The 12,737-nt window shown below is 34.5% G+C and overlaps 1 protein-coding gene across 3 annotated transcripts in view; it reads right to left on the bottom strand.

The window, feature by feature from the left end:
* Positions 1-3,333: 3,333 nt before the first annotated feature.
* Positions 3,334-12,737, bottom strand: part of LOC149782565 (anoctamin-10-like) — a 119,335-nt gene continuing 109,931 nt past the window's right edge. For all 3 annotated transcript variants that reach the window (XM_089934015.1, XM_089934013.1, XM_089934014.1), the window contains one exon: positions 3,334-11,749. In XM_089934015.1, the coding sequence (XP_089790141.1) occupies positions 11,743-11,749 (7 nt within the window). In that variant the 3' untranslated portion in view covers positions 3,334-11,742. The remainder of the gene's footprint in view (positions 11,750-12,737) is intronic.

Here is a 12,737-nt window from a genome sequence, read left to right as displayed (position 1 = left end):
ACTCTTGGACCTGGTTTCCACAGCTTTCATTGGAGTCGGTGTGCAGGTTTCGGGGTTCAATTTTGGCAACGCATAACATCCCAGTATGACATCATGTTATTGTCAATCCAAGCACCTAGCTTCAATTTGCCGCTTTACGTACAGTGAATCAAGGTCAATGATATTCACTGGCAACGAGTCACGGGCGCTGTTTGCGTACTGGACCTCAATTACCTCCCCTGTGTAGTCCTCATACAAGAGGGTGGCACCTTCTCCGTTGACAGTTGCGGACACTAGATTTGCTGGTTTACAGCTAGCCTCCGTCTTGCACTTTTTCCTAGCGACGGCATTAACCTGGGTCTGCCAGCCCTTGGGACAGTCCCTTGCAAAATGCCCTAAGCGCTTGCAGTTGTAGCACGTCGGCGGCCCTCACCGTCCTGCAAGGTTCATTTTCATGGATGAGGCCTGTCCTGGTCTATGGGTGGCATCCTTACCTGTAGACCCCCATCCAACCTTCTCATCGCACTGATGGTTGCGGACAGCCAGCTCTTTCTATCAACCATACGACACGACTCAGTGGGTCGGAGTCGGTCCGTACCTCAGAATCTCCACTCTTCTAGTTCATCATAAAATGGTTACAGAAAGACAGTTCATCGCAAAGCTCCTATCTCTCCGCCATGATGGCGATCTTTTCGAGACTCCAGTGCTGTGCTCTCCCTCCGCCAAGAATACTGTCAACTCGAAATGTTAAGTACCCAGGACATGCTCATTGAGTATAACCTCGCGTAGCCCGTCGTACGATCATTAGTCCTCTGCCATCTTTATAAACTTCTCAAATAACCATCGAACATGGGTGTGGGTTTCCGTTGCCTAATTGGTAGAATCCTGAAAAAGTTTACGGCACATTTCGGCAGACAGCTGATAATGGTAAAGAAGGGCCTTCTTGAGTGTGTTGTAGCCATCGGCTTCTTCTGCGGCTAAGTTACGGTAAACTTCGTGAGTTGCACCTTGCGAAAAGGCTGAGACATTAATCGCCCAATGTTGCTCAGGAATTTTATGAACGGACGCAAGTTTCTCAAATTGCTCGAGGATAAAGTTAATGGACTCTTCTTTGTCGTTGAACCGCGGCATACTTATCCGTACCATTCGGTGGTCGATGATCGGTCATACGCTCTTTCCTGAACTCGTATAAGATTCATCCCTATCGGTGGTCCTATAGCTTCTACACTTAATTTTTCCATTTTGAGAGCATGAGCGAGCTCTCTTTCTTTTGCGCTCGCTGCTATCCTAGCCAGCTCCAGCTCTCTCTCTCTGTCTCTCTGTCCGCTAATATCTTGCCCAGCTCCTTCTGTGTCTTTCTGTCCACTGCTATCTTGGCAACTCCTTCTGAGCCTCTTTCGGCTGATTTTTTGGACCTCCATTCTTTGATCCTCTCCTCAATGAACACGGCTGGGCGATCTCCCTCGTACCCTAGATCTTCTGAGCCCATGGCGTGATACTCTTTAATCATCTGTCTTTCTGTAGCCATTTTATGATGATACAAACAGTAAGTGATACATGCAGTATTTCAAACATACATATTAATGAACAAACCAGAAAATATGTTCAAATTCTGGATTTATTAAAGTGTTACTTTTCAAATTTATCACTTGCTTTTCTTGCATCTTTTATATTAGCATATTTATAAAAGTATGTAAAAATATATTGTATATATAAAATTCTCTGAACATCTCTCAACTTTTGTATCTAATATTGTTTTATGAAAAAAGAATATTACTGATGCAAATTTACTGAATGCCATATTGTTGCAGAATTGCCTAAAGGTATATCTAAGCAGAAGTGATAATTAGCTGGTATTTATACATCAAGATCTTGCTAAAAGTCATTTTCAAAACAGTTACTGGAAAATGAAAGAAAATTTTTATATAGCAGTTAAATCATACTTTCGAAGTGTAATTTTAGTATGTGTTTGTAAATTTGCTTACTTGTAAATAGTTATTTTCATGACAGAAAAATTTGCATGAAGCTATATGTATAAATTTTTAATTTTGTCTAATTATTTTTAGAGGGCCTCAAGGGAGATTAGTGGTATTTAGCTAAATAAGTTATCCTCTTTACATAAACACATTATTATTATTATTATTGTAATTACCACCCTGTTTTCACTGCAGTGTGACTGGTAGTCTTAAATTGCTTCTCTGTGCAGTTACAGTATGTAATGACTGGGATGAATGACAGAGGTTGTTTTGTTCTGTTATTGACTAACTTAATTTTCCAGATGAGTAATTTTTCAGGTATTGTAAATGTACATATTCTTTTACACTTTATGATGTTACTGTTAAAACCTACAGGCAAGACTACATGCGATGGTCATGGGTCACATTATCTGTTACGTCCTTTTTTATGACTTGATCCATGTATTATTTATGTTGTGGGTGATTTAGGTCTTGGCTTTTGGTTGTAAATGAATTTATTAGCTGTTATAGCTAATGTGACAATTTATGGATGGATAAGTAAATGTTACCCAATCTGTAAATTAGCAATTCATATGCCATAGTGCCTTCTGACTACAAATGAACTTCAAATAAAGTTATAATATTTATGATCAATGTAATTTTAGATCAAACAAAATAATTTTTGTATACGAATCTAAGAACAAACTATATGTACTGAAAAAAAATTCTTCTTCAACCCAACTGAATTTAAACCTTGAAAACCAGCCCTCCTGCACAGACCTGTTATGAGACAACACCTGTCTTGAGTGATCACCTCTTGTTGTCAAAAGGGATGATCTCACAACTCTTACTACAAATGGATAAACAAGCTATTATATTCTAGAATAATCATCAAATATAAAATTTCCACTGTTTTCTTTTTTGGATTTTTATCCAAAAGTCTGTACTGAACAAGTCACAAACCCACATAAAAGCGCCTTGTTCAATATGAAGCTATCATTGTCTTCCCTGTTTTGTTGCTTAAGCTCCCTGGTTAAAATGACACTTTTATGCCATGACAAGCAGAAGGATATACAAGTGACAATTATAATTATGGTACAGGTCTACCTTGCCCTCTTAGAAAATTCATTAAAACCACTGGAATTACTGGTATAATCAATGCTATTTCAGTGTACTTTAAAACTCAGGATATATCTTTGTTGTGATATTGCTGTGAGCATACAAATATGATTAATTACCCCAAATCAAAGATTTGATCCAAAGCATTAAAAAATACCAGGAACCATCCATACTTACCATATTTGGATAAATGTTTGTTTCTAATACATTCCAATATTTGTATATGATCATAACATAGCACCCCAATTATAAAACCCATTTACAGACAAGAAAGACTAAATTACCATTTTAATTATTTTTATTATAGGTGAATACACTGTGGTATAACATAATAGATGCAAGATATGTGTAAAGTAGTTAAATACTTCTATAACAAAAAGAGTAACATTTCAACAAATAACAACTGCATCAATGAGGTGTCAAAGCTAAAACAAATAGCTATTAAATGAATACATTAAAGTAAATAAAGGCAATATATGAATAGGTAAATATATATCTATACCAAAAACAAGCCAAACAAAAACTATGTAACTAGAAATTGTAAAGCAGTGTTAAAAATGCTTAATTCTTTTACCTGAAAGTTTGCTGTATTTCTGATTTAAATTATTATTATTATTATTATTGTTAGTATTATTATTATTATTATTTTGTCCAGCTGTGAATCAAGTTTACTTTAAACTTACACTTAGAGATTTTTGTTCTTTTAACCCATTTTATAAAAGATTCTTATTTTTGTAAATACAATAATGATAAAAGTATATCTACTTTATGTTTGAATAAAAGCTTTTTGAACAAAACTAAAAAATCATTATGACATGAAAATCAGATTTTGTTATATGCATATTTATACAGACTTGACTACCAAATTCCATTTGTCTACCTCAAGTGGTCTTTAATCATGTTAACAAGGTATTTTTATCCCAAATGTACAGAAAGGCATATCAATTTTTTGAGAAGCTCTTGTAATGGCTCAAAAATCTAAGCAAAGTCACCTACATATATATATAAATATGCTTACAAAATTTAATGTGTCAAGCTGAAATTGATTACCATATATACTCACTTATAAGTCAAGTCCAACTGCAAACTGCACAGACCTAGATCCACCATCGCATAATGTGCCAGCAGATCTGGGTGTGCAGTTTGTTATGAGTAATCAGTAGCAATTTGACTTATAAGCAAGCAGACATGGTAACTGTACTAATAAGTTATTTATTAAAAAACATTTTTAAACTCCATGTAAAAGACTGCTGTCCTGAAAATCTACCCACTCACTATATATACCTCTACATATGCCTGCCATTTATTTTTCCTACAATGAGTAATTTTTAACAATCCTGTAAAGGAGCTTCTCAGAACTGACAGGTGGTCTTTATTACATCAAGATATCTCTCCTGCAAGTTGTATTGGCATATATAAAATGTTGGATACACAGTGACAAGTAGTGTGGGCATTTTTAAAATTTTGGATACAGTGACTAGTGTGGACATATATAAAATTTTGGATACAGTGACAAGTAGTGTGGGCATATATAAAATTTTGGATACACAGTGACACGTAGTGTGGGCATATATACAATTTTGGACACAGTGTCAATTAGTGTGGGCATATATAAAATTTTGGATACACAGTGACACGTAGTGTGGGCATATATAAAATTTTGGACACAAAGTGTCAATCAGTGTGGGCATATATAAAATTTTGGATTCATAATGGCAAGTAGAGTGGGCATATATAAACTGTTGGATACACACTGACAAGTAGTGTGGGAATATGTAAGCTGTTGGATACACAGTGGCAAGAAAGTTTCTGATAAATATAAATGTTATTAATTCTTAACAATAACCTGTTGCTTTTTTGTTTATCTTTCCAGTGAGATAAGATAATAGCAAACCTGCCATACTATCACTCTGACAATCTTACCATCCTTCTTCTCACGTATTTGGATGACTTTTATTTTTTTTGCATTAGCCTTAAATCTCAACCAACTGAAGCAATTACTTTAAGTGTTTTTAAAAAATCAGAGCTACTCTAGCTTAAAAACTAGCAGAGATCATAAACTGTGACTTGAATGTCTTTGGTGTAATACACTTTTGTCACACAATGCTGCTTCGAGCAAGATTATTGGCCAACACAAACCTTGACTTGATTATTTTCCATTTCAAAGCATTTGCTGTTACTATAAGCAATATTTCACGAAAATGATATAATGCACAAAAGAAACTTAGTTATTTATCTTGAATAGTTTTCATCTTTAAAAGGGTATGACTTTTTCCAGTACATCTACCACCTATTTTTATAGGCTAAGACATAAAACCATGGCCAAAATCTCTAAGTAATCTACATGCTAGATACACAGGATTGTGAGGTTGTTTTATCTTCAACTTATTGATAAAATACATGTGAGCTTTGATGAAACTCTTGACAGTATAAATTAACTTGGCAAACTTTTGCTCCCCCTACGTTTCATAAACAATATAAATCATATCTGTAGCCCTTAACAATTAATTAGGAATTTGCATATTGCCACAAAAAGACCAGATATGTGATATTCATATAATGTGCAATGAAACCTGACTTTGAGACACCTCCACATAACGAACACGTGCTCATAAAAGAAAACATTAAATAACCCATAATTTTACTTTATTTTATAGTGTTCCCTCAATATAAGGTGTCTTAGTATAATACAGTCCCTTTTATAGGCAGGTATGGTCATGGATCCCATTACATTATGTAAGGTGTGTATAACTTATCCCAGTATTATGCACTTCAGTATAACACAGTCCCATTTATAAGGCAGTTATGGCCATGGATGCTATTATGTAATAGTAATATTGTGTATAATGTTCACACAGCACAACGCAGTCCCATTTATAGGGCTTGTATGGCCAGGAATCCAATTACATTATGTGCTAATAATATTGTGTGTGTGTGTGTAATTTGGATTTTTAACAAAGCTTTAACAATTTTTCAGTCATGTTGCTAAGATATCTGCAGTGTGACAGTTTATAGTGATGTCTAGCACTGGGGCATCATGCTGCAGACATGTAGCATGATTTTCCACACTAGTCACATTATCCTGACACCAGGCCAACCAGTCCTAACACTAACCTCTTAATGCTGAGTGCCAAGTGAGGCAGCTGTTAGTACCATTTTTGGAAATCTTTGGTATGACTCAGTTGGAGTTTGAACCCATGACCTCCCACATCCGAGGCAGATGCTTTAAACACTAAACCACCGGAGCAGTCGATATTGTGTACAATCTACCCCAGTATAGTGTATCCTGGTATAATACAGTCCCATATTTAAGGCAGGTGAAGCCATAGATCCCATTACATTATGTAATAGTAACTATTGTGTATAAAGTATCACATTATAGTGTAACTCAGTATAACATAGTCCCATTTATAAGGCAGGTACAGCAATGGATCCTATTACATTATATAATATTGATACTGTATATAAAGTACCACAAGTTAGTGTACCTCAGTTTACCCCAATCCCATTTATAAAGAGGATGACCATGGATCCCATTACATTAGGTAATAGTAGTACTGTGTATAATTTACCCCAGTATAGTGTATCTTGGTACAAGACAGTCCTATTTATGAGGCAGGGTTGGTCATAGATCCCATTACATTAGGTAATAGTAGTACGGTGTACAATTTACCCCAATATAGTGTATCTTGGTACAAGACAGTCCTATTTATGAGGCAGGGTTGGTCATGGATCCTATTACATTAGATAATAGTAGTACTGTGTATAATTTACCCCAGTTAAAGAAGACCTAATGTACAACATGTAACCCATTTAAACTCTATTTAATAGTCTTGTGGTGAGGGATCACTGTATTTCACCTCTATATAGAAGACACTTGTCCCCAAAGGACAGAATTTTGTAATCCATTCAGTGTCCATTCCTCAAAATGATTTTGTCACTGATCATTTATGATAAGATAATGAGGCATTGGATGTATAACACAAATATACCCATCCCCAATCCAATAAATATTTTGTGCCTGACTTAGATTTTAAAGCTCTATCACTGCACGTAAGAAAATACCTATAAATTGCACAAAAAGAATACAAAATTGACTAATCTTTAACAAATATATAAATATTAATGCAACAAAATTAACAGTCCTACTTATAATAACAAAATGATATACAAAAGCAACTCCCAACGTTACATGTACAACAAAGACTGTTTAGATCACATTCACTTATAAAATGGGTCCACCAGCAAACTGCATAGACCCAGATCTGCCATTACATACTGCACAAGCAGAACTAGGTCTGTACAATTTGCCAGGAGTAATCAGTAGAATAAACAACACAGACCTGGATATGCTGGTTAATTATGCAATTGCAGATCAGGGTCTATACTCTTTACAGTTGGACTCAAGTTATAAGTTGGTATATATGATATATTACTATTATTATTATTATTATTACCCATAATAATAATAATAACAATAATAATAATAAAATAATAATAATAATACTATATACTGTATATTCTCATGTATAAGTTGGGTCTAGCTGCAAATAACACAGACCTAAATTTTCTATTGAATGATACACTGGCAGATCAGTATCAATGCTAGGTGTAATCAACACAGACTCTCACCTTTTCATGCACTGTGCAATGACAGATAAGAATATATGCTGTCTGCAGTTGGACTTGATTTGTAACTGAATATATATAGAATATACAGGGTGACCCAGCTATAAGACGGCAGTTGGGGTCCACAAAACTTTACTACATATAGAATATACAGTGTGACCCAGCTATAAGACGGCAGTTGGGGTCCATATTACTTTACAATATATAGAATATACAGTGTGACCTAGCTATAACATGGCAGATGGGGTCCACAGAACTTTACTATATACAGAATATACAGTGTGACCCAGCTATAACATGGCAGTTGGGGTCCATAGAACTTTACCATGTTATAAACCGAATCGTGTTATAACAAACCAAGTCAGTTAGCTGAAGAAAGTGTTACATGTACAGAAAAAAAGGCCAGGGTGTGTGTGTGTGTGTAATAAAAGTGAGTGCAAAACTATATGCTTTTTTGGTTTATTGAGGACAAAACTAGTTTGAAAAATACCTGTATATTGACAACTTACATTTGTAAAGTACAATCCATAATCCGTTAAGTACTGTATGTGTATATGAAAATTTTATGAATCTGACTATAGCTCACATTAAAAATTCATATATCAGTCACATCCCATTAGTAAACACAAATAATACATACTTAAACAATGATAGTCTTCATTTGATCTACATCAAATTGACACTAACAAATTCACTATGATACTTAAATTGGCCTAGATTTTGGTCAGCTGGAGACAGCTTTAATCTTGCCGAGGCTACCCAGAGGATGAAGCTATTCATATGGAAATGAAAATATATGAACAAAATCTTTGCAATATACACCATCTTCATTTAACTTAACAGCCAGATATCTATGGTTTCAAATGATTGGAAATTTAATTAGTGTGTATGCTGTCATTGGTAGTAATCATAGGCATAAATGTTTTTCCTGCAAAAAGGAAACTTTCACAGCACAATAAATGTGTTCCAGTCATTTTGGAAAATGCACCAATCTATCAGATTCCATTACTTTTATTTAAGCTTGGTGCTGACTTCCCTTGATGAAAGGTTCTCTGTTTTTATTAAAGATTATAGTCACCTTTTTTGGATGCAATATGCATATGTTATTGAAGTGACTGCTAAAGGACAGCTTTGGAGGCCCAAACAAATGTCTGTCTCTTGTTGTGGTGGCAACATCAAGTAATTGTAGAATATTGATTGAGACTGATTGTTTTTCATTTGCTTTGTGTGTGTGTGTGTGTGTGTGTGTGTGTATATATATATATATATATATATATATATATAGAATGATTGGTAATTAGTTTACTTTCAAGTTTCAGCACAACGTTTTGCTGTGTACGTTAAAAAACAGGAATTTGCCATTGTTTGGTCAATTGTAGCAGATGCTGTTCCTGCCTTCAAAGGTTTGTCAATTGTAGCTAGTCTTGGTAGCATGATTACTGGACTGTATCACAGCATACAGTACTCAGGCCAGATGTCAGCATAAGCAGATTATGATATGACAATGCACTGTTCAGATGGTTTGTCAATATGAACGAAGAAATTGTTTATGTAACAAAAGATTGATTCCAGTGCATTTTACATCAAGTCTGTAGCTTCCTTGGATGGTGCCTCTGAATTTCTCCATTCCAAACCCAAGATTCAAGTTCCATCAGCCAATTTACAAAACAAAAAAATTTGCCAGATGGTACTTTCTGTTGCCACTGAGGAAAATGATCACAATCTACGACATTGGCAAAGCCCAGCATGATCCCAGAATAAACTTTTTACACATTATTATTCATATTTTTAAGATGAGAAAAGTATTTTTTTGTGTGTGAGAAAAATACAGGTATGTGAAATTTCAGGAGCCATGCCATGATCATTTTATATTAGAATTCAAATTTGATCTTTACCCCAAAATGATAGTAAACTTTTTACATGTTATTTTTCATACTTTTAAGAAATATTTCTTTTTTCAAATACAAGAAAAATACATGTATGTGAAAGTTCGGGAGCCATGCCAAATTTTTTATATATCTGAATTCATGTTACAGTCGAGCATGATATAGCAGGGTCACACTGTAATTGTTATCTGCCCCTGCCCCGATTTATACTAGGTAGCGTATTTTCTTCTTCAGTTATTCAAATTTACAATTGAGTTTTTTTTATAATGTTCTCAATTTAAATTTCTTTAATTCTGAAATCAAAATTGTCAATTAAGTTTTCAAACTTGTTAATTTCATGCACTGTTTCATTATTTATTTCAAGACATAATGTAAACTCAAGATGTCAAAAATTAGCCTTGTGGGAAATTTTTGTTACTTTTTCTCACCCCCCCCCCCCAACAAGAAACTCATTTTATTTTAAAAAATAACTTAAATGAATATACTATATTACCCGTTAAAATACACTGTATTCTTTACAATTTATTCTAAACTTTCTCAGGTCTTACAACATGCATCACTCAAGTTTCTAGTATACTTGCAAATTAGAAACATTCTCTAATTTGGAAATAGCACAAATAATATTGATGTCTTTCACGCATTGTGCATCCATCTGTTTGCCTGTCCATTAATTTACAGTTTAATTGTGAACTAATTAATGAACTTTTACACACAGTATCATATTGTGAGCCATTCATAGAGACTTTTGTGACTGTAAACTGAACTAGTTAATGTTACTTGGAAGTAACATTGACAATTCATTTTACAGTTCACTTGTCCATGCATGGGTGCATTTAATGTATGCTACATATAAGAGGGTGGTAATGCACTCATTAATAAATAAAAGGGTGAACACATAAGGTCAAAATATATTCCAAAGTATTGTATATTTCTTGAATACCGTATATACTCACTTATAAGACAAGTCTATCTACAAACTGCACATAACCAGATCTGACATCGCATAATGTGCAGGTAGATCTGGGTCTGTGCAGATTGTTAAGATTAATCAGCAAAATAAAAAGCATATACCCTTTTTTGCAGGGGCATTGACTTGACTTAAAAGTCAGTAAAGATGGCATATAACTTTTATATATTCCCAAAAAGGTACATCAATATGCCATTTTGTTGAGACAGAAACGTGAGGTAAAATTAATTGTAAAACTTCACAGTCTTGAGCTTAGGAGGAATAACAAGGAGGAAAAAAAGGCAGTAAATTTGTATCCATGCAAGCTAGCTGGTTACAATCACACACCTGTACATTCTTTTACCCATACTGGGGGCGCTCACCAGTTATTATGTACTTTTGAGAGAGTGACTTATGTAAGGTGAAGTTGTTTGCATTTAAAACATACACAGAGGAGAGAATGTTGGTATACCTCTATGCTACTTTAATGTAATGTGGCTGATGTTTCTTTGGATATTGTACTTTTGGAAACTGTACATGATCTAAGCACACTGCTAAGTAAAATGACTACTCCCTTGTGCTGAAAAAATCAGCCTGAATTAGTCTAAAGTACACTATCCATAGCAGCTATTAAAACAGGGAAAATAAATTTTGCCAGATAGACAATACCAGCTTCTGAAAGTGCAATGACTGAGTTACCAAATATATAAAATGTAAAAAAAGTTATCTGCTCTTTTTTTTATACAATTTACCTCTGAAGTTCAGTAAGTGAAAATGACCAAGTGTAGCTAGCACTTTTCTGAAAGGTGCACATCTGGAGTAAGGCCAACCTGTATACTCTGTAACCCATATTACACCCCTCAATCATGCACCAAACTAAGGGAATTAAAGGTTCTTTGAACTATACCTAAGATATACAAGGTCTTTTTTAAATAGCCAGTAAAACCAGTAAGGAAAGCCAGGGAAATTCTTTTTCTTTAAAAATTTTCTAACCCTATGCAAAATACGAAACTGAAGAGCGCCATCACAACCATAAATGCATATACAAGTGTTGCATATAAATTGCCTGGCTTTAGTTTTGATGACTCCATCTTTTTTGGACAAAAGAAAACTTGTTAATAGCTTGTTCCTGATAGACTTGTTCATCATTCTGCTTATATACCAGCCTCTTTTGAGACATGATTAGGATGTATCTGTCTTCTCAGAATTCTCTCCTTCTCAGCCCTTTCTATTTGCTGAAAAAGAAAATGAAAAAAAAAGAAATGTTTAAACAAGTATTCTGCAGAATGCAGTGTCTTGCCTTTGAACAAAAACATTATAATGTGACTTCCTGCTAAAGCACAAAATTTTGACACACACCCCTCCTTCAATAATTCACCAGCAACTTTATACATAAGCATCAACTACAGAAAATAAGAAGACACAAATTTATTTAATTTTTATGTTTGGTTAGAATGACGTGGTACTAGCAACTTGTGTTGGTACATCAGAATTATAACATCTTTTGTCCCACACAGAGAAGAATTCAAATGAAGTCTGTAAATTCAGGAAAAACTTGTAATATAAATCAAGTTTACATGCAGTCCTCACAAATCTGTGCAGTGTAAGTGCATCCATTGTAAGAAAATAGAAATGAATACAAGATTAATAGCTTGAATTCCACTCATTAACTGACAGAGACAAGCCCATCGGTATGTCTGCAAGTTAATTTCTCAAGATAACAATTTTATTGACAACACAAGGCAATGACTGATTAAAACTCCATATTGGTTGTACAAATAAAACACATGGTAGTTACACAGTCCCAGAACACTACACAAGGCAATGACTGATTAAAACTCCATATTGGTTGTACAAATAAAACACATGGTAGTTATACAGTCCCAGAACACTACACAAGGCAATGACTGACTGAAACTCCATATTGGTTATACAAATAAAACACATGGTAGTTACACAGTCCCAGAACACTACACATGGATTAAAAAGAAACAACTGTGTGAAAAGAATGTAAAAAGATGAAGCCTTCCACATGTTTTTTAAATTTTAACTGTATCTATACAAATTCTGAAGAACATTCCATGGATGAACCAAAGGCAAAAACACAGGGTGTGTTCATGGTGTGTAATTTAGAAGAAACTGGGCTGAACCTACACCCAGAAGTTACCATAATGTCAACATCATTCACGTATTGAACTAGAGTCTGTTACTTAGCTTGTGTCA

The sequence above is a fragment of the Sinohyriopsis cumingii genome, chromosome 15 (genome assembly GCF_028554795.1).
Source record: "Sinohyriopsis cumingii isolate HCF-2022 chromosome 15, ASM2855479v2, whole genome shotgun sequence".
Taxonomy (NCBI): Eukaryota; Metazoa; Mollusca; class Bivalvia; order Unionida; family Unionidae; genus Sinohyriopsis; species Sinohyriopsis cumingii.
This window is presented reverse-complemented; position numbering and strand designations above follow the sequence as displayed.